This window comes from Schistocerca americana, chromosome 4 (genome assembly GCF_021461395.2).
Source record: "Schistocerca americana isolate TAMUIC-IGC-003095 chromosome 4, iqSchAmer2.1, whole genome shotgun sequence".
Lineage (NCBI taxonomy): Eukaryota > Metazoa > Arthropoda > Insecta > Orthoptera > Acrididae > Schistocerca > Schistocerca americana.
The window spans coordinates 774,591,894-774,615,613 of record NC_060122.1 but is presented as its reverse complement, the minus strand read 5'-3'; the positions used below and the strand labels follow the sequence as shown (position 1 = coordinate 774,615,613).

The following is a 23,720-nucleotide window of genomic DNA, read 5'->3' as shown; positions in this document are numbered from 1 at the left end:
AAAACGTACGTGTTTCAGCATTTTCGGACATTCAACTCCTGAGGGTATGAATAGCGAGTGAAAGTTTTTTTTTAAAATAAATCATTATTAAATAATAATCAAGCATTTGTATATTTACATCTATAAAAACTGGTATTTGAGTTATCGAATAGAAATTTTAAAAAAAAATTCAGTGTTTTTGGAAATTCTACCCCCAAAGGGAGTGAAATAGGGGAATAAAGGTATCATGAAAAATATTTCATTATGAAATGAAAGCAGGATCGCGTTTTGGTCAGAAGTATATTCGGACAATACCATATTTCCATGGGCTTAATTAACGTGAAAAGTTTAGGTGTTGTAATTTACGAAGTAAATCAAAGAAAGTTGTTTAGCACTCACTACGACCAATCAGCTTTGTCAGAATTGCATAGAAGAAGAAACGGGTATTTAATACATTAATTTTTCAGGAGGCCTAATACATGTTCATTATTTTTGTCGTAGGCTTCAAATGGTTCAAATGGCTCTGAGCACTATGGGACTTAGCGTCTGAGGTCATCAGTCCCCTAGAACTTAGAACTACTTAAACCTAACTAACCTAAGGACATCACACACATCCATGTCCGAGGCAGGTTTCGAACCTGCGACCGTAGCGGTCGCGCGGTTCCAGACTGAAGCGCCTAGAACCGCTCGGCCACACTGGCCGGCTTTGTTGTAGGTACTACGCAACTAATCATTACTGATGGCATAATAGATACCACGTTTAATGCGATTCCATTTACAGGAATATCTGTTAGAGATGAGAGAATTCAGTACCACGTGTAAGACTGGTGTTAATAACTACAGAAACACTTAGCCGATTTGCCTCTTTTTTTATGACTCGCTATATGAAACTACACTACTGGCCATTAAAATTGCTACACCACGAAGATGACGTGCTACAGACGCGAAATTTAACCGACAGGAAGAACATGCTGTGATATGCAAATGATTAGCTTTTTAGAGCATTCACACAAGGTTGGCGTCGGTGGCGACACCTACAACGTGCTGACATGAGGAAAGTTTCCAACCGATTTCTCATACACAAACAGCAGTTGACCGGCGTTGCCTAGTGAAACGCTGTTGTGATGCCTCGTGTAAGGAGGAGAAATGCGTACCATCACGTTTCCGACTTTGATAAAGGTCGGATTGCAGCCTATCGCGATTGTGGTTTATCGTATCGCGACATTGCTGCTCGCGTTGGTCGAGATCCAATGACTGTTAGCAGAATATGGAATCGGTGGGTTCAGGAGGGTAATACGGAACGCCGTGCTGGATCCCAACAGCCTCGTATCAGTAGCAGTCGATATGACAGGCATCTTATCCGCATCGTGCAGCCACGTCTCGACCACTGAGTCAACAGATGGGGATGTTTACAAAACAACGATCTGCACGAACAGCATGGACTATCAGCTCGGAGACGATGGCTGCGGTTACCCTTGACGCTGACTCACAGACAGGAGCGCCTGCGATGGTGAACTCAACGACGAACCTGGATGCACGAATGGCAAAACGTCATTTTTTCGGATGATTCCAGGTTCTGTATACAGCATCATGATGGTCGCATCCGTGTTTGGCGACATCGCGGTGAACGCACATTGGAAGCGTGTATTCGTCTTCGCCATACTGGCATATCACCCGGCGTGATGGTATGGGGTGCCATTGGTTACACGTCTCGGTCACCTGTTGTTCGCATTGACGTCACTGAACTGTGGACGTTACATTTCAGATGTGCTACGACCCGTGGCTCTACCCTTCATTCGATCCCTGCGAAACCCTACATTTCAGCAGGATATTGCACTATTGCATGTTACAGGTCCTGTACGGGCCTTTCTGGATACAGGAAATGTTCGACTGCTGCCGCGGCCAGCACATTCTCCAGATCTCTCACCAATTGAAATCGTCTGATCAATGGTGGCCTAGCAACTGGCTAGTCACAATACGCCAGTCACAAGTCTTGATGAACTGTGGTATCTTGTTGAAGCTGCATGTGCAACTGTACCTGTACAAGCCATCCAAGCACTGTTTGACTCAATGCCCAGGTGTATGAAGGCCGTAATTCCGGCCAGAGGTGGTTGTTCTGTTCTCAGGATCTATGCACCCAAATGGCGTGAAAATGTAATCATATGTCAGTTTTAGTATAATATATTTGTCCAATGAATACCCGTTTATCATCTGTATCTCTTCTTGGTGTAGCAATTTTAATGGCCAGTAGCGTATGTTGACTTTGGCGCCATCTCAGTCTATTGTCGGAGTCTACTTGAGTTCTGCGGTCTGGTAGCAGGTGTGAAGATGAAGGCGAAGAACTGTAGAAACAACAATGCCTGCAACAGGTGCTTTCATTACTATCTAATAGTAATCCAGTACCATTCCTGTGATCTTTTGATTATGCATCTGTCCTGCTTTCAAAAATGGTTCAAATGTCTCTGAGCACTATGGGACTTAACATCTGTGGACATCAGTTCCCTAGAACTTAGAACTACTTAAGCCTAACTAACCTAAGGACATCACACACATCCATGCCCGAGGCAGGATCCGAACCTGCGACCGTGGCAGTCGTGTTCTGCTTTACTAACCTAAGACCAAAATTAATATTACCAAGGAAGGCAGTGCAGTGCTTGGATCCTTATCGGGAGGGAAGGGGCACAGATCCCCTTTTTCTTCTCCAGTTGAACTTTTTCATGGTTTTCAGAGTACAGAGACGATTATCTGAACAACCTCACGGCTTATTGCACTGTCCATCACCGTCCGTCCTAGTTAATGCCTTTTCTCTGATGACTTCGATATCGTCGTCGTGTTACACACCTTCTTCGTTCATCACCGGTTGTGCACAGAATTTCAAATTTTCAGTTGAACTAATTATTACTTTTATAAACGTAGGCTTCCGCGGCCATCGCCACATTCAATAAAAAATTTTTCTGGATTTGTGACCTCATTGTCAATATATATAAAAACTACATTCTTCAGGGTGTGTTTTTGCTTACTGTAAGCAAAAAGAAAAAAACACCCTAAAGAAGGTCGCTTGCAACAGGGACCGAAACGTCGGTAGTTTTATGTATATTGACGATGCGATCACAAACCCAGAAAAATTTTATTGAATAATTATTACTTTGTTACTTTAAATCCGTCTTGATTGCAAATTTTTTTTTTTATTATTCATATGACCGGTTTCGGTTCATTCAGAACATGTGACGTAGCATGTGAAAGTTGCTGAATTGGACGGGTTACTCCTGTAACTTAAATATCAGATCTGAAGATGGTTCTGAATGAACCGAAACCGGTCATATGAATAATAAAAAAAAAAAAAAAAATTGCAATCAAGACGGATTTAAAGTAACATTATAAAATCACTGATTGCTGTTATCCCATAAGACATTATGTCTGTTCTTGCAAAATTATTACTTTCTTGAATTACAATTAAACAGACCTGAATCTGAAAGTGAAGAGACGAAAAGAAGTGTGTGATGCATCGAAGAAGGTATTATAAGTTAATAGTAAGACAAAAAATAACATGGTTTTGTATGCGAAACATTTGAGGATGACTGCATGAACAAGAGTAAATAAACAGAAGAGTACGAATGGCGTGATAAGCTGAACAGAATTTTCAAAACTAATCTTCTGATGTGTCTGAAATGGAAAGCTTTCAGTGTGTATTACTATTTTAGAAATACGATTATTTGATTTTCACTTTATGATCACATACAACTAATTACACTAAAAACAGATGCCGGACTACAGATACGACTGTATGGTAGAATCTTACGGAAATGTAGTTAATGCACGGAAGAAGTGGCCTACAAAACACTCGCTGTATCGATTCTTCAGTATCGCTCGTCGGTCTGAGATCCTTAGAAGTTTGCATTGCTGGAGATCCAAAAATCGCGCGCTCATTTTGCTGCGGTTTTCTTTAATAACCGCTGGAGCCTCACGGAGATCCCCGTCAAACTTCAAGCGGCAGGCGAAGAAGATAGCTTAGAAAATCTTCGTTCGACTGATACATAGATACCGTGGTCGGATGGGAGCCGTACTGGATATGATTGATAAAGGACATGAGGAATATCCAAAGAAGAGCACCGTGTTTCACTATCGGTTACTTTAGTAAACATGAAAGCGTTACCCAGATGTTCATTCAACTCCGGTGGCAGACGTAACAACAAATGTGTTGTGAATTACGGTGTGATTTATTGTTAAAATTCCGGGACCATGTGTTCTTAGAAGAGTGAACCAATATAATTCGTCCTAGGTATATCTCGAGGAAAGACAGTTAATGTAAAATTTGACAGACTCGAGCTCACACGATGGTTTACCAAAATTGGTTCTTTCTGTGCACCATTCGCTGGTGGTACACGAAAGGGGAGATTGACCATGGAATACAAAGTTCCTTCCATTACACACGATTAAGTTGGTTGCAAAGCATAGATACTGATGCCTACAAAAATGGCTATTTTAAAATTTCGCCCCCGTCTTGGATATGATTCTGGGGACGCCCGTAACATCGGGTGTACCCCAAAGAGAAGTAATTGGACCTCTGTTGTTTTGAATATAAATAAACGATTCAGAACTGACGATCAGCAGCAGACTAAGACGCTGCAGTTGTGCACGGCAGAGCGCCGACGTTGAAAGATCGTAAGGAACTGCAGAAAGACTAGGAAAAAAATATCAGCAGCAATGGATAGCAGCTCTCTTTACATGAAGATAAATGTACGATGATTAGTATAACAACATCAGACAACAACTTCAGATTAGAAGATTAGTGAACATGATGAGCAGCAGCATGGACTATCAGCTCGGAGACCATGGCTGCGGGTACCCTTCACACTGCATCAAAGACAGGAGTGCCTGCGATGATGTACTCGACGGCGAACGTTGGTGCACGAATGGCAAAACGTCATTTTTTCGGATGAATCCAGGTTCTGTTTACAGCATCATGATTTGACACACTCGAGCTCACACTGTGGCTTACCAAAATTGGTTCTTTCCGTGCACCATTCGCTGCTGGTACACGAAAGAGGAGATTGACCATGGTACACAAAGTGTTTGGCGACATCGCGGTCAACGCACATTGAAAGCGTGTATTCGTCATCGCCATACTGGCGTATCACCCGGCGTGATGGTATGGGGTGCCACTGGTTACACGTCTCGGTCACCTCTAGTTCGCATTGACGGCACTTTGAACTGTGGACGTTACATTTCAGATGTGTTACGACCCGTGGCTCTACCCTTCATTCGATCCCTGCGAAACGCTACATTTCAGCAGGATAATGCACGACCGCATGTTGCAAGTCCTGTACGGGCCTTTCTGGATACAGAAAATGTTCAACTGCTCCCCTGGCCAGCACATTCTCCAGATCTCTCACCATTTGAAGACGTCTGGTCAATGGTGGCCGAGCAACTGGCTCATCACAATACGCCAGTCACTACTCGTGATGAACTGTGGTATCATGTTGAAGCTGCATGGGCAGCTGTAACTGTACACGCCATCCGAGCTCTGTTTGACTCATTGCCCAGGCGTATCAAAGCCTTTATTACGGCCAAAGGTGGTTGTTCTAGGGACTGATTTCTCAGGATCTATGCACCCAAATTACGTGAAAATGTAATCACATGTCAGTTCTGGTATAATATATTTGTCCAATGAATACCCGTTTATCATCTGCATTTCTTCTTGGTGTAGCAATTTTAATGGCCAGTAGTGTACTAAGAAGTGATGCGAAAACGGACAAAATCAGTATTTGGGAAGACGATTCGAAAACTTGGGTTTCTCAAGGGCGTCGTGAAAAAATGCAATGCAATGGAAAAGGAGATAGCATAAAACTCCGGTGCGAGCATTTCTGAATTACTGCTACAGTGCTCACAGCCTTGTCAAGTAGGCATGACAACTGGCGAATTCAGATAACTGCTGCTAGAAACGAAACAGGTGGGTATAGCCCGAACGGTAGCGTAAGAGAATTGTTCGTGGAACTTAAATGAGAATCCTTGGAAGGGAGACGACGTAGTTGTACCGAATACCTGTATTCGAAGAAGACTTTGCAATCTTCATGTTGTCACCACTGTGTGTCTCAAGTAGTGATCATGCGAGAAAGGTGAGAGATTGGGTGGCGCACGGAGGCATATAGACAGTCATTTTTCCCTCACTCATAACTAGAATGGAATGAGAAATATTTAAAGATGGCAGTGCTAACGTTCTGCTGCCAGCATCCTGTATTTCGCTTAGGAATCACGGGGAAAAAGATAAGAGGGATTAGGACGCGCATGGAGGCATACAGTTATTGGTCAAACGTCTGAGCGGAGCGGAAACAAGACTCCTTCGAAATTACACAATGCATTGTTGTATGAATTTTCACAGCCAGACGAAGAGTGGGAAATGGTTAAACGGGGTATCAAAAATGGTTCAAATGGCTCTGAGCACTATGGGACTTAACCTCTGAGGTCATCAGTCCCCTAGAATTTAGAACTACCTAAAACCTAACTAAGCTAAGGACATCACACACATCCTTGCCCGAGGCAGGATTCGAACCTGCGACCGTAGCGGTCGCGCGGCTCCAGACTGAAGCGCCTAGAACCGCTCGGCCACACCGGCCGGCAAACGGGTTTTCAAACTGCCAACGTGATATCTAATTTCCCAAAGAAATATTTAACTTCTTGAAAGTAATCTGGGTAATTGAAAAAAATTTAAATTCTAGTTCGAGGGAAAATTGAAATATTTCATTACCAGCTCCTGCTAGCTATGTAAATGACGTGACAAAAAATATGAAACCAAAACATAAATTGAAACGTCTCTGCTTTCTCTTGCTCTGTATACTCATAATAATGATAGAATAACGATCGATACTTACATATATTATATTTCATGCTTTTGGGACAAAACTGGAAAATAAAAAATTTAAAAAAAATGGTCAAATGTTTTGTGAAATGGTTTGTTTAGAAGTAAGAAATTAAATGTGTTAGACAAATATTTGGCGCACCTTTGCTCGAAATCATGTACAGCGAATGATGCGCCGATTGAGAATTTACAGTTCAATGTTTAACATAGAATCTTGGACTTTAGAGAGTTCTAGAGGATATTTGATGGAATTTCATTGACACGGGGTCCGTACGAACTTCCCCTCAGCGATATGATTCGTATTGATAGGGAGTGTAGGACATGAGTAGGACTTCAACATCTACTTGTACGCCTAGGAAGACGCAACTCTCAACCATTTTGACGTGCTTATATACTTGTATGGCCGCTAATACACACCGTGTTCGCAGCCGAGCGAGTAAACTCTTAGTTTCATAAACACGAGGTCTCTGCATCGAATTTGCTACTCGTACTACTTTTTTGTGTGTTATCTGCACCAGTATTCGGTGCTTTGCTCCGATATGCGTGTACGCCGCGAAATTGTGTGACGATAGAGAACCGTTTATGAATGTAAACCAAGTTTGTTTTGCGTCAGACACACTGAAAGAAACCACGGACATGAAAAAATTCGTCGTTCCTTACATCTGCTGTGTACCATATTTCTACGATCGGTATCATCCTGATTCGTTCAAAAATGGCTCAAATGGCTCTGAGCACTATGGTACTTAACAGCTGAGGTCATCGGTACCCTAGAACTTAGAACTACTTGAACCTAGCTAACCTAAGGACATCACACATATCCATGCCCGAGGCAGGATTCGAACCTGCGACCGTAGCGGTCGCGCTGTTCCAGACTGAAGCGCCTGGAACCGCTCGTCCACTCCAGCAGGCCATTCTGATTCGTGCATTGATGCATAGGTTACACTTTATACGTGTCGAAAATGTAGGTACAATAATGTAAATAAAATGACTACGCTGATTTGAATGAAAGTCTCATGTATCCTGTTTTCAGTTCCAATCTCCTCGAGAAAAGAACTTTCCCTACTTTTTTTCTTGTTGAAGCTTGAGAAAACAGTGAATGACTGATTTGATACTAAATCTTTTCACGGTCATAATCTGTTGTTAGCATTACGTGGGAATGAAAATTAAATTAATGGCAGCGAGATTCGATCGCGAGACCTCGCACATACGAAACGAAGCGGTTTTGCACGGTCGGCTGCGGATTCCGTAAAGACTAGCACCCTTACAAAGCTTGCAGCATAAGCACGCCTATAATTTTCAAACTAGAATTTCTCAAACACAGTTTATAGTTGTCCTTCCTGTTTACATTCGTCAAAATCAAAAAAATCGTTCAGATGGCTCTGAGCACTATGGGACTTAACTTCTAAGATCATCAGTCCCCTAGAACTTAGAACTACTTAAACCTAACTAACCTAAGGACATCACACACATCCATGACCGAGGCAGGATTCGAACCTGCGACCGTAGCGATCATGCGGTTCCAGACTGTAGCGCCTAGAACCGCTCGGCCATCCCGGCCGGCTGTCAAAATCCCAGACGTGCACTACATATCCTCTCAACATGAATCAAATCGGTGAGGGGAAATTCGTACTGTCTCCTTGTCATTGATCTCCTTGCGTCACCAGCGTATGAATACCTCAGTTGCTGGATATTATTTCGAGCATCATTCAAAGGCGCATGAGATGCTTCTCTAATGTTTCTTTTATTTTTTACTTTTATACGAGTTATTTCACAAAACATTTGACTTTCTCTTTCACATTTTTAATTATATTTTGCTGTCGCTGAGTACGCGAATGGATAGCTAAAATGGTTCAAATGGCTCTGAGCACTATGGGACTTAACTGCTGAGGTCATCAGTCCCCTGGAACTTAGAACTACTTAAACCTAACTAACCTATGGACGTCACACACATCCATGCCCGAGACAGGATTCGAACCTGCGACCGTAGCGGTCGCGCGATTCCAGACTGTAGCGCCTGGGACCGCTCGGCCACCCTGGCCAGCACGCGAATGGAATAGGAAGGAAAACTGGTAACTGTCGTCCAGTCTTTTAGGAGCGCCTACAATTTTCAAACTCGACTTTCTCAAAAACGGTTGATAGTTGCATCTTACTGTTTACATATTTCAAAATCCCAGAGGTGCACTATACAACCAGTTCTACATCTACATATATACTCTGCTAAGCACCAAGTGGTGTGTGGCGGAGGGTACAACTCGCAGCAAAGTCGTATCCCCCCCCCATCTGTTCCACTCGCGGATCGCGCGAGGGAGAAACGACTGTCTGAACGCCTCAGTACGAGCTCTTATTTCCCTTACCTTTGAATGATGATCATTACGCGATTTGAAAGTTGTTGGTAATAATATATGCTCTACATCCTCGGTGAAGATTGGATTTCGGTATTTAGTGAGCAGCCCCTTCTGTTTAGCGCGTCGTCTATCTGCAAGTATGTACCACTTCAAACTTTCTATGAGATCTGTATCGCTCTCGCGATGGCACCTGTTGATACGAATCGAATCGGTGAGCGGAAATTCGTACTGCCACCTTGTCAGTGATCCCCTTGCGTCACCAACGTATAAGTACCATAGCTGCTGTGTTATCATTTCGAGTATCATTCAAAGGCGCATGAGATGTTTCTCTAATGTATTTTATTTTCTACTTTTATACGAACTGTTTCACAAAACATTTGGCATTTTCTTTCACATTTTTTTTCTGTCGCTGAGTATGGAATAAGAATGGAAACTGATAACATTGGTTCGGTGCATCTACATCTACATTTATACTCCGCAAGCCACCCAACGTTGCGTGCCGGAGGGCACTTTACGTGCGACTGTCATTACCTTCCTTTCCCGTTCCAGTCGCGTATGGTTCGAGGGTAGAACGACTGCCGGAAAGTCTCCGTGCGCGCTCGAATCTCTCTAATTTTACATTCGTGATCTCCTCGGGAAGTATAAGTAGGGGGAAGCAATATATCCGATACCTCATCCAGAAACGCACCCTCTCGAAACCTGGGCAGCAAGCTATACCGCGATGCAGAGCGCCTCTCTTGCAGAGTCTGCCACTTGAGTTTGCTAAACATCTCCGTAACGCTATCACGGTTACCAAATAACCCTGTGACGAAACGCGCCGCTCTCCTTTGGATCTTCTACATCTACATCTACATCCACACTCAGCAAGCCACCTGACGGTGTGTGGCGGAGGATACTTTGAGTACCTCTATCGGTTCTCCCTTCTATTCCAGTCTCGTATTGTTCGTGGAAAGAAGGATGGTCGGTATGCTTCTGTGTGGGCTCTAATCTCTCAGATTTTATCCTCATGGTCTCTTCGCGAGATATACGTAGGAGGGAGCAATATACTGCTTGACTCTTCGGTGAAGGTATGTTCTCGAAACTTCAACAAAAGCCCGTATCGAGCTACTGAGCGTCTCTCCTGCAGAGTCTTCTACTGGAGTTTATCTATCATCTCTGTAACTCTTTGGCGCTTACTAAATGATCCTGTAACGAAGCGCGCTGCTCTCCGTCGGATCTTCTCCATCTCTTCTATCAACCCTATCTGGAACGGATCCCACACTGCTGAGCAGTATTCAAGCAGCGGGCGAACAAGCGTACTGTAACCTACTTCCTTTGTTTTAGGATTGCATTTCCTTAGGATTCTTCCAATGAATCTCAGTCTGGCATCTGCTTTACCGACGATCAGCTTTATATGATCATTCCATTTTAAATCACTCCTAATGCGCACTCCCAGATAATTTATGGAATTAACTGCTTCGAGTTGCTGACCTGCTATTTTGTAGCTAAATGGTTCAAGTGGCTCTGAGCACTATGGGACTTAACATCTATGGTCATCAGTCCCCTAGAACTTAGAACTACTTAAACCTAACTAACCTAAGGACATCACACAACACCCAGTCATCACGAGGCAGAGAAAATCCCTGACCCCGCCGGGAATCGAACCCGGGAACCCGGGCGCGGGAAGCGAGAACGCTACCGTACGACCACGAGCTGCGGACTGTAGCTAAGTGATAAGGGATCTATCTTTCCATGTATTCGCAGCACATTACACTTGTGTACACTGAGATTCAATTGCCATTCCCTGCACCATGCGTTAATTCGCTGCAGATCCTCCTGCATTTCAGTACAATTTTCCATTACAACCTCTCGATACACCACTGCATCATCTGCAAAAAGCCTCAGTGAACTTCCGACGTCATCGACAAGGTCATTTATGTATATTGTGAATAGCAACGGTCCTATGACGCTCCCCTGCGGCACACCTGAAATCACTCTTACTTCGGAAGACTTCTCTCCATTGAGAATGACATGCTGCGTTCTGTTATCTAGGAACTCTTCAATCCAATCACACAATTGGTCTGACAGTCCATATGCTCTTACTTTGTTCATTAAACGACTGTGGGGAACTGTATCTCCTCTGTCAACCCGACCTGGTACGGATCCCACACTGATGATCAATACTCAAATATTGGTCGAACGAGTGGTTTGTAAGTCACCTCCTTTGTTGACGGACTACATTTTCTAAGGACTCTCCCAATCCTCTGTCATGCTCAGTACGATGGCTTGCGGAATAGTTACGCAGAATTAGAGGATGAAATTGGACTAATGGTGGCTGGTCCAGAGATATGTAGGAAACCGTTCCTCCGATGGACTATCTGGGAATGGTGTTGTTGGAGACGTGAGTGCACGGTACAGGTGATTGTAGTTGTGGAGTGTGCTATGTAGTGTGGCGCGCACCTGTGCGGACATCGGCGACGTCGCGGTTGGCGGCGACCCACTGGCGGAAGGCGTGCAGCGCCTGCGCCCGCGCCGCGTCGTCCTCGCGCAGCTCGCTGCGGGCGACGGCGCGCACGCGCTCCATCAGCTGCGGGCCGGAGCCGTTGGCTGGGCACGCGCAGGGCTCCATGTCCGGCGAGCTACTGCCGCCTCTCGCCGCCCAGGCCAGCACCGCCGCCACGGCCGGCATCCCGCCCTGCAACAGCCGATAGCCACTCGTCAGCCCGTTGCGCAAGGGCAGGTCGCGGCGCGCCCTTGCGTAAACACCTCCGCCTCGCGTCGCGCGGAGGTCGCGTCACGCGTGCCGTATTTCCGGACCTCTATTTCCCAAAGGCCTCGTACCAGTCTTTAAGCTGGACGCTTCTCATGTTATGATCACACCACGAACACTACAGCTAGGGTTTTTATGACGTAAAAATCCGCAAAAGTGGAGTGGGACTCGCGCGCGGAGGACTCCGTACAAACGTAATCACAGGGTGCGTCTCTTAAATCCGCACAAACGAAACTTCTTTTTAAAAGCAAATTTATTAAATAATTACTTTTGAATACATTATGGGAGTGACAGTGATTAATGTGTTACAAATATTTACTATTAAAAACAGTCTTGATCACAATTTATTTATTACGGTGACCGGTTTCGACCACTACGGTGATCATCTTCAGACCTACAAGTCGTATACAACGCTTTAATCAGAGGGCTACATACATTGAAGAAAGTACAGAAAGTTATAAAGCTATAAAACGTTGAATTACCAATGAGTAAGGACCTCCTTCTGCTGGACAATCACTACTGGAGAAACCAGTGCACCTCTTACTATACAGGGTGAGTCACCTAACGTTACCGCTGGATATATTTCGTAAACCACATCAAATACTGACGAACCGATTCCACAGACCGAACGTGAGGAGAGGGGCTAGTGTAATTGTTTAATACAAACCATACAAAAATGCACGGAAGTATGTTTTTTAACACAAACCTACGTTTTTTTAAATGGAACCACGTTAGTTTTTTTAGCACATCTGAACATGTAAACAAATATGTTATCAGTGCCGTTTGTTACATTGTAAAATGTTAATTACATCCGGAGATATTGTAACCTAAAGTTGGCGCTTGAAACATTGTCCTCACTTCATTGCAGGGGCCCAAACAGCTGCAACATACATCGCGTTTCCACAGAATGGTCTACCAACGTTGCTCGAAAATGTCCCACTGGAAACGCGTTGACGTATGTGGTATCAGCATGATGGTGCACCTGCACATTTTGCAATTAACACTAGGCTGACCCTTGACAGGATGTTCGACGGGCGTTTCAAAGGACGTGGAGGACGCATAAATTGGCCAGCCCGTTCTCCTGATCTTACACCTCTGGACTTCTTTCTGTGGGGTCCGTTAAAGCAGAATGTGTACCGTGATGTGCTTACAACCCCAGAGGGTATGAAACAACGTATTGTGGCAGCCTGCGGCGACATTACACCAGATGTACTGCGGCGTGTACGACATTCATTACGCCAGAGATTGCAATTGTGTGCAGCAAATGATGGCCACTACATTGAACATCTATTGGCCTGACATGTCGGGACACACTCTATTCCACTCCGTAATTGAAAACGGAAACCACGTGTGTGTGTGTGTGTGTGTGTGTACCTCACCCCTCATGGTAATTTACATGTGGGTCAGTGAAAAAGACCAATAAAAAGGTGTTAGAATGTGGACGTAATGTGCTGTTCCAGTCTCTTCTGTACCTAAGGAACATCACCGTTCCCTTTGGATCCCTACGTAATTCGGTGCTCTCCGATACACACGATCGAACAGCGGAGGAGTGGTACTCAAGCGTCAACTTTAGGTTACAATATCTCCGGATGTCATTAACATTTTACAATGCAACAAAAGGCACTGATTACGTATTTGCTTATATGTTCAGATGTGCTAACAAAACTAACGGGGTTCCATTTAAAAAAACGTAGGTTTGTGTTAAAAAACATACTTCCGTGCATTTTTTTATGGTTTGTAGTAACCAGTTACACTAGCCCCTCTCCTCACGTTCGGTCTGTGGAATCGATTCGTCAGTATTTGATGTGGTTCACTAAATATATCCAGCGGTAATGTTAGGTGCCTCACCCTGCATATTATGGAGGCTCCGCCCAGTTCTGATGTTATGATGTCATTACTAACCAACGAGTTACAAGTCGAATAACAATGCAAAATTTCAGGCACAGTTAGCAAATGAAAGATTTTTATAGAGAACAAACAATGTATTTACCTTAATAGTGTTCAAAAGTCATTATATATATATATATATATATATATATATATATATATATATATATATATATATATATCAGTTTATGACATCCAGTCTTACAAATTTACTGTCTCTGATGGACACACGTCCAGATCATCCGCTCTCAAAACTCCTCCATCTCTCTCCCCACATCCACCACTGCTGGCGGCTCACCTCCAACTGCGCAACGCTACGCGCTGTTCACATCCAACTGCCCAACACAACAATAGCGAATATTACAACAATGCCAACCAGCCACAGACTGCACACAGCACAGCCAGAGATTTTCATACAGAGCGCTACGTGGCGTTACCAATATAAAAACCTAAACAGCCTACTTAGAAGCTACTGTCAATTAAGAAGCGTTAAAAATATTTAAACATGTAGGATAAACGAACTTCGTTTTGACGGTACATGGGTTGCCCTCTCAAGGCCTGTTAGTGAACCATTTGGAACCACTTGTTGCCATGGTGAAGTTGGACGCCGTTCCAAAGATGAGGCAGGAGGCTTCTTTCCGCTGAAGTTGCTGCCAAAAGTACTACTGCTAAATACTTTAGAAGAAATTGAAATCTTTTCATTGCACAAAAGTAATCCGTTATCTGTCTTAAACTAACAACTTCAATTCAAAGACAAACATTTCTTTGAGCTTTTCCATGATGTGCTTTATAATGTTCACTCTTCTGACCTTCGTTTTTAAAATTGTTAAGACTTTTAGGAAATATTTTATCTTTACTTTGTAATTTTATTTCACCAAACATTATTTTATGACTATCTATTTTAGAATGTTTGCTTATATACTTTTAGACTGCATATTGCTAATTCACCATCCTTTTATTTTTGACACTACGGCTCATAGTATTATAATTTTAAATTCCTTCCATTTTCATTATTTTTATTTGTTTACAAGACTGGCATGCAACTTAAGTAATAGCAATATCTTTTTAAAAATTGTCACATGTAATTAAAAAAATTGCAATCTACATACGAACTTCATAGACAATACTTCATAAATATGCACAACTACTTCGTATCGTATCTGTGCAGCATGTACTATACATGTCAGCTAAAGATTATTGCAGCCTACTCATTGAAAATCGTTTCAATAAAGACATGTTGCTGCCCAATAGTACATCGTCTGACGTGACAGTCTTTGCCATTCCACTTTCGCAAAAACTACGTTATAAAGAAGCCTGCTGCCACATCTTTGCACTGGCGTTTATCCTCACCATGGTAACCACTAGTTTGCCTATCGACTTTACAGCAACTTCAGTGGAAGAAGCCTCCTGCCTCATCTTTGGAACGGCGTCCAACTTCACCATGGCAACAAGTGGTTCCAAATGGTTCACTAACAGGCCTTGAGAGGGCAACCCATGTACTGTCAAAACGAAGTTCGTTTATCCTACATGTTTAAATATTTTAACGCTTCTTAATTGACAGTAGCTGTTAAATAAGCTAAGTTTAGTGTATGTTTATTTTTATTTCTTGACAATATTCTCTTAACTAAGAAATTTTACATTTAATTCGATTTGTAACTCATTGATTATTGCCGGCCGCGGTGGTCTCGCGGTTCTAGGCGCACAGTCAGGAACCGTGCGACTGCTACGGTCGCAGGTTCGAATCCTGCCTCGTGCATGGATGTGTGTGATGTCCTTAGGTTAGTTAGGTTTAAGTAGTTCTAAGTTCTAGGGGACTGATGACCTAAGATGTTAAGTCCCATAGTGCTCAGAACCATTTTTTTTTCATTGATTATTAATGACATCATAGCGTCAGAAATGGGCGGAGCCTCCATTGTATATACTAAGACGTGCACTGGTTTCTCCAGTAGTGATTGTCCAGCAGAAGGAGGTTCTTATTCATTGGTAATTCATCGTTTTATAGCTTTATAACTTTATGTATTTTCTTTAATCTATGTAGCCCTCTAATTAATGCTTTGTATACGACTTGTAGGTCTGAAGATGACCACAGTAGTGGTCGAAACCGGTTACCGTAATAAATAAATTGTGATCAAGACTGTTTTTAATAGCAAATTTATTAAAACAAAATACGAGGGTCATTCAATAATTAAAGGCGCAAATTGGTCTGGGGAAAAGAGAGTTAGTAGGGCAAGTCTGATACTTTCATGGCTTTAATTTGGCATCACTGGGATGAGCCCAGATCAGCTGATGTATCAACATTGTTTTGTTTATAACCTCAAAAATACAATACATTTCAAGATGGTGAGTCTACTTGAAACGTCCACAATAGTTGAACAACGTACTGTTATTCGGTTTTTACTTGCTGAAGGCGAGAAACCAGTGAATATGTACTGTAGAAAGTTTAAACGTTATGGTGAAGGTTGTATGAATCGAGCAAATTTTTACAAGTGGGTAGAGCAGTTCAAAAATGATCGCGACTCAGTGACTGACGAACACCGTTCTGGCCGACCAGTCGCAGTTTCAACTCCCTCACTTGAAATTCGAATTGATGACATTATTCGTGCCGACCGCCGTGTGGCTGTGGAAATGATAGTTGATAAGGTTCAAGTTAGTACTGGTACTGTTCATAACATTATCTGTAACAAGCTGAAGTACCGCAAAACATGTGCGAGATTGGTGCCAAAGGAGTTGACGCAGCTACACAAGGAAACAAGGTTGAGAGTGTGCACAGAGCTGAAGGAACGTTATGAAAGATAAGGTGAGCACTTCCTCAACAAAATGTGATGAAACTTGGATTCACTATTATGAGCCAGAATCAAAAAGACAAAGCGTGGAGTGGAAGCACACCGACTCACTTCTAAAGAAAAAATTCAAAATCCAAGCATCATCAGGAAAAGTCATGTTGATGGTGTTTTGGGATGCTGAAGGTTCAGTTTCTTGTGATTATCTCGAAGAGCAGCGTACAATGAACAGCCAATACTACTCGGATTTGCTTTTAAATAGTGTGAAGCCAGCCGTGAGAGAGAGACGTCGTGGGTCCCAGAGGATAGGTGTGATTCTCCAGCAAGAAAACGCACGTCCTCATATTGCTCTACTGACCCGTGAAATCACCGACAAAATGGGCTGGGAAGTACTGCCTCATCCCCCTTACAGCCCTGATTTAGCACCTAGTGATTTCCATTTGTTTGGTGCACTGAAGGAGGAATTACGTGGGAAGAGGTTCCGGGACAACGAGGGCGTGAAAAAGTTTGTGGGAAATTGGTTCAAACATCAATAGTTCTTTGCAGCCGGAATAAAAAAAAAAAAAAAAACTTGTTGCCCGTTGAAAGAAGTGCATAAATGTTCAAGGGGACTGTGTTCAATAGTAGAAAAAGTATTATTTTGTAAAAATAAACGCTTTTTTCTCCAGACCAATTCGTCTCTTTAATTACTGAACGACCCTCGTACAAATGAAAATGAAAATCCTTTTCCATATAAGCAGTGGTACGTTTCAAGAGTAACATTACTCGATGTAATCCCTTCATCCGCAATGACCGCCTCCAATCTTGTCCTGATGCGATCGTACGCACTCTTAAAACAGCGCTCTCCATATTCGCGAATGCTGCTTCGACAGCAGTGCGTGGAGATGCGTCATTAGGGTGCCTCGTCTTACTGGTAACTCTTTCCACTACGCTCCAAACGCAGTTGTCGACGGGCTTCAAATTCGAGCTATTCGGGGGGCCAGAACTCCTTTGACCACAACATGTCAACGTTATCGGAGAGCCAGTTTTGGACTAAATGGCTCATGTGAGGCGGTGCACCGTCCTATTGAAAGACAGAAAGACATATTCTCTCCCTGAGGCCACAGTTACCATCCACGATTTCACGACATTTGTCAAAACTCGCAGATAAACTTCTTTTGTGACACTTCGTCGCTTTCCGGAGAAATGCGGCGGCGTGATATCACCCTCACTGGACACAACTCCTAGGACGTGAATCCCAGACTTCTTCGAAGCATTAAACTCGGCCACAATGCCTTAAACAGTTGACCTCGGGTACGCGAAGAATCGAAATATTTCAGTGGGCGAACATGATCTATAATCGCGGCTCTTGGTTGTACTCCGCACTCGTCTATAACAGCTCGGCCATTTTGAGGTTCTGACTGTTTGCCAGATGCCTATGGCTTTCAAGAACGCTAATCGCAACTTCCGGCGGAACTGCGATATGGTGGGAAATTGAAACTGAAGTTTGTTCGGATTTAAGCGCCGCCTCTGTACGTATGTAGAAAGTTCATCCATACCGTAAATAGAGAATATGAACGATTTTTGCCTGTTATCAATATCGATACTGGTAAGATATCGGTCCCGGTATTTCCAAGACGTTCGGGAATGTAAAAAAAAAAAATTTCGTGTGGTATAATTACAAATCAACAATTTTCGGATTTTTTTCCTTTACTTGTTGAGGAACCTAGTTTCTTACCAAATTTCATGATACTAATTCAACGGGAAGTACTCCGTAACTTTTATGAGTGACATTGCGTGTATCAAAATATGTGACGTAAATAACCGTACCTTTTGATTACGTTGACTTGGAAGCTTAAATTTTAAACACCGCCAAAGGACAGTAGGTCTTAGTATGTGATATAACGTCTTACTTGATATGTCTACACTTATCTGAGAAAAAGGGTTTTTAACGGACAGACAGACGGACAACAAAATGGTCCTTTAACAGTTCTGCTTTTGCCAACTGAGGTATGGGGCGGTAAAAATCATCATAATTTGCACAAAAACATGGTGTTAAGACAAAAATTTATAAAAATGTGCATAATAACATAAAAATAAGTAATGTTTGAGAATATTTCTAGTGGAGAAGATCAGCGGTCTTGATACAATATTTTAAAATATCTTTGTACCGACTTCTCTGCAGATGGTAAACTCTTTCAACTAGTTCACCTCTTGTGGAAACAGTGTAACATTCGTCGTCGTTTACTCTTACTTTTCCTAGACATTGTAAAGTCTACGATCGTGTATGCCCCTGCTCAAATTCCACTGGTATATGCTTCCAATCAATTAGACCCATCTAATTACATTGTTTCTGAAAATTCCTAGCATATTAAAACTATGTGGACGTCCAGGACTCGAGCCCAGAATCTAGCCCTTCGAGAGCAATGTTCTTGCTACCTGAACTTCCCAGCAGCGACTAAAAGCCGGCTCTCACGATTTCAATTCTACCAACACCTCTCTTCAACTTCCCAAACTTCGCCCAAGTTTTCCTACGTAACTTTCTAGACTAGCATTCCTGGTAAAAGCGATTTTACGATGAAGTGAACTGGAATAAACATTTCACTCCTTTCTGAGTAACCGTCCTGAGTGACAAAAACATCACACAATCCCAGATTTTCTGTCCAACTGCACCAAGGTTTCGTCTTGTCATCTCTACTTCATCTCCTATACTCAGCTAGCATCCCAAAACCATCACCTCCACCATCTCCAGCATGTTAACAACTCCAATCAATCCTCCAGCTGCACATCAACGATTCACATCAACGTGTAGCCAGTGGTTCCATACCAAAAGCCCAGGGAGTAAATAAAGGAAAAACAGATCAAGCATTATGTTCCCGAAACACTTGCTTTACAATTTATGACCTTCTAATTTACCTAACTAAAACATTAAGATACACTCCACAAGAAACCAGTCTGGAATGCCTGCTCACAGACCATCCAAAAGAACGATCATAACAGAATAAAACTACTGACATGGTGACTAAACCCCACATCCATACCTGCATGATCCTCATCCAACACATCCTCGTTTGAGCAAATGTTGCATGAACCTCTGGTCCTATGAAAATTCCTCGCTCCCTTCCAATCCTGGAGTGGCACTTACTGTTTCTCTCTTTCCATATCTGATTACATTCTGCCACCTTTAACCTGTAACAACTTAAAGGTACCGACTCCTTCTCAAATACCCGAAACACTTTCGCCTGCCATACTTTACGAATAAACTCTAGTCGCAACACCGTATTGTATCTTCCATCCATTGAACTAGCAGGAGCTATTGGAGGCAAAAATGAGAGAGGACGGATATTAGAATAAATTCTATAAATAACTGAAGAAATCAGGTAATGGGAGTACTATGAGACGAAGAGATTGGCATTGGAGAGGAAATTGTGAAGCATGAAACCATCCAGAAGAGTGATGAATTACTTTTCCTCCCTCCCCCTACCATCCCCCTCACCTCCCCCCTCCCCAGAAATTCACTTTCTCTTTTATGATCCAACTAGCCTTTTCCGCATGGCTAAAAATGTGTATGGATTTGGCTCATAAATTAAACACACCTCTTCAGCCCCCTCTCTGTGTCCACATCTTCTTCCTTCTGTCTCTCTGCCTCATCCTCCCACCTCTGTCTATCTCCTCTTCCCTGTACTCTCTGTCTCTTCAGTTCCTCCTCTCCCCCTTGCCCATTTCCTTCACCCTCTCTCTCTGAACATATCTTTCTCCCATTTTACCATATCCTCCTTCCCCTCTTTCTTTCCATCTCTCTCTCCCCCTTGTTACATTTTCACCTGCCCTGTACTCTATATACTCCACTTACCTCAGGATCTCCCCTCCTCCTCTCTCTCTGTCGATTTTATCCTTCCCTCACTCTGTTCATCCTCTCCTCTGTCCGTCTCAATCTGTGCCCAGCCATGCTCATCGTCATATGTAGTCCCTGCAATACAGTTCAACAAAGCAGGCTGCTAATGCTCCCACAACTCGCCTGTGTTGCAAGGCAGGCTATATGTAAGGGGCTTGAAAATCAGTTATTTGCCTTGACCTACAGGCCATCATACAAAGTAGGCCAATGAAGCAGGCCTATACTACTCCAACCCAAGACACCTGTCATGCAGGGTAGCTCAGAAAACTGTTTCTTGCTGCTGAAATGTAGGCTGCCCTGCAAAACAGGTTGATTTGGCAAACCAATACTTTCCCACATAAAATATCCATCATGAAGTGTAGCCTATACACCAGGGGCTGGAAGAACACTTTTTCGCCCTTATCTCCGCTGTTATTGGAGCTACGAGGTTATAAACCTCATAGAGTTGATACTCGTTATGCCTGCTGTTTCTATAGCAAATTTGATTTAAATTGATTCAGGGACTTGGGAGAAGATCCCAGGTATACACACATATACTCTGAGAGAGAGAGAGAGAGAGAGAGCAGACAACAGATGACAGAGTGGCAACATGTCTGCTGACAGTCAGCACCCTATAACAAAGGAATATAAATGACAAATAAGTTAAAAAAATGAGCAGGATGTCAGAAGAGTTATAAAAAGATAAAGTTTAATCACAGGACATTTGGCATGCAACATGTTTAATGCGGTTAGAAAGGTTTAGGAGATACGGGGGTAATATCAACGAAAGGGCAAAAGTATATAGCAGTGACACACCAGCCAGGTGCTTTACCTATGTGGCACACCACGTTGTCGATGGGATGGTAAACACTAATCTCCGTTTATGGCGCACAGGTTGACAACACCTCAGTTTCCTACGCTCATTATGAAACCGTTCGGTATTCTTCGTAATTTATCCGTGTTATCATTAAAATTCAGCCGCCAGAATTTCGTCATTATTGTTTTTACTACTAGTTTGAAACGAAGATTGCGGTCTATGGTTTATAGTGTTTCCAGAGGTCTGATGATTTATTGATTGTTGGGAAAAGCTATTTATTGGAACGAACGTTTTAGTGAGAGATTGATCAGCATCATAGCCTGAAATCCACGATAGGCTGAAAAGTGATAACTTTGTTGTGAGTATGCGAAGCTCACGAATGTGGCATTATGAAAAGAAGCTTGGCCATATTTACCAAACAGTTCAAGTTGTTATTTAGAAGACAGTTAGTAATCACAGGTTTATGTTCGTCTCACATTACTTAAATTACTATTTTACTATATATAATGTGCCACAATTTTATTTTTATTATTATGGCGGTTATCGTGCAACCTTTTGTTATTACACCACATTTTTTTTTTTCCAAATGCACAGTGCGGTACGTCTCTGTTATCACGTCAGGATTTGGTTCAACTGCTTCCGCCTGTTGCTACTAAATACGTTACCTGCCTACTGATCTATTGGGTTGCTTACAAACAGCTGCTTACACTCCCGTTGCGTTTCCTTCACAACTCATGCCGAACGCAACTCAGCTAAATATGTAAGCAACGGCATTGTTCCTGTCCTGCTTAAAGTGAGCTACGGGCTCGCGCTACCTGATGCGTGCCACTCTGTTTTAATAACACGAACAAGACAAGGCATTAATTCAGCCTACGAAAATGAGTGAAGAGAAATCGATTAACATGGACTGAGGAACAAAAATGAAAGTGCAGCCACCTGGTAGAGTATCGTACAGAGCACAATTTAATTATTACAAACACTAGGTTTAAGAATCATGAAAGAAGGTTCTTTGTATGGAGAAACCTGGAGACACCGGAAGATACACTATACAGGCCGGGAAAAATACTGTGGTAAGCAAAACTTAAGAACGAAAGTAGCTTTCGTATGATGAGTGACTGCCAAGTAAAGCAGCGCGATGAAACTTGGACAATACATAGGAAGAACCTGTAGAGTATAATACAGAAGGAACTTGAAGAATCAGAGATACAACGGTTTGCTGGAAGGTATGTGGCATTCGATGCCTACGCAAAGGCCATGTATCTCGCATAAATAACGGGCGGCTGATTTGCGTGCGCGCTGATGGCGCCCGATAGCGACTCACCTGGGTTCCTTAGGATTTACATCAGGCGAATTTGGTGGCCAGACATCAATATGAGTTCACTATAATGCTTCTCAAACCACTGTAGCACGGTTCTGGCTGCGAGATACGGACAGTTAAACTGTTGAAAGATGACATAGCCGTCAGGGAAGACATCAAGCATGAAAGGATGCAGGTGGTTCACAGTTGTCAGCATGTCTTCGATTATTACCACAGGTCCCATGCAGGTGTAGGAGAATGTCTCAAAAAACTAAATTCCGCTCGAACAGGGAATGCAATCCCAACGGCTCTGGCCGGCCGCCATGTCATCCTCAGCCCACAGGCGTCACTAGATGCGGATGTGGAAGGTCATATGGTCAGCATACCGCTCTCCCGATCGTATGTCAGTTTACGAGACTGGGGAGAATGTCTCCTATAGCAGAATACTACTTCCACAACCTGTATTCATGGCTCGCTGCAAGTTCCAGGATGCCGTTCACCTCGATGATGGCGTTTACGGAGACAACCATCGACCTAGTGCAGCAAAAATGTGATTCAGCCGAAGAGTCAACACGTTTCCATTTATCGACGGTCGAATCCCAATGGTCATGTGCCCACTGCAATCGTAATTGACGATGTCATTGGGTTAGCATGTGAACACGTAGAGGTGGTCTGCTTCGGAGCTCCATGTTCGGCAGTGTACGATGAACGTCGTGCACAGAAACACTTGTGCGTGCACCAGCATTATACTGTTTCGGCAGAGATGACACAGATCACCATTTATCCTGTTTGCAGACCAGGCAAGCCTCTGTGAAGAGCCGTGGACGTCCAACCATTTAGCGCCTACTGGTAGTTTCGCTGCCCTTCCACCTCTTTCCGTAGGTGCTCACGAAAGAAACACTTTAACTTTCGACCGACGTCGCCAGTTTCGATATATTCGTTCACAGGTTCTGCATAATAATAATGTGCCCATTGTGAAAATCGTTTATCTTGATGGATTTCCCTATTTGTAGCCCATATCTCCGCTAGAGTGATCCCCCGTCCGTGTATGCTCCGCTTATGTACACTACTGGTCATTAAAATTGCTACACCACGAAGATGACGTGCTACAGACGCTAAATTTAACCGACAGGAAGAAGATGCTGTGATATACAAAT

General features: G+C 43.1%; 1 protein-coding gene across 1 annotated transcript in view; it reads right to left on the bottom strand.

Annotated features, from left to right (window-relative positions):
• The window catches only part of LOC124613071 (clavesin-2), a 258,754-nt gene that overhangs the window by 41,206 nt on the left and 193,828 nt on the right, over positions 1-23,720 (bottom strand). The window contains exon 2 of the mRNA XM_047141654.1: positions 11,620-11,854. Coding sequence (XP_046997610.1) covers positions 11,620-11,848 — 229 coding nt within the window. The 5' untranslated portion in view covers positions 11,849-11,854. The remainder of the gene's footprint in view (positions 1-11,619; positions 11,855-23,720) is intronic.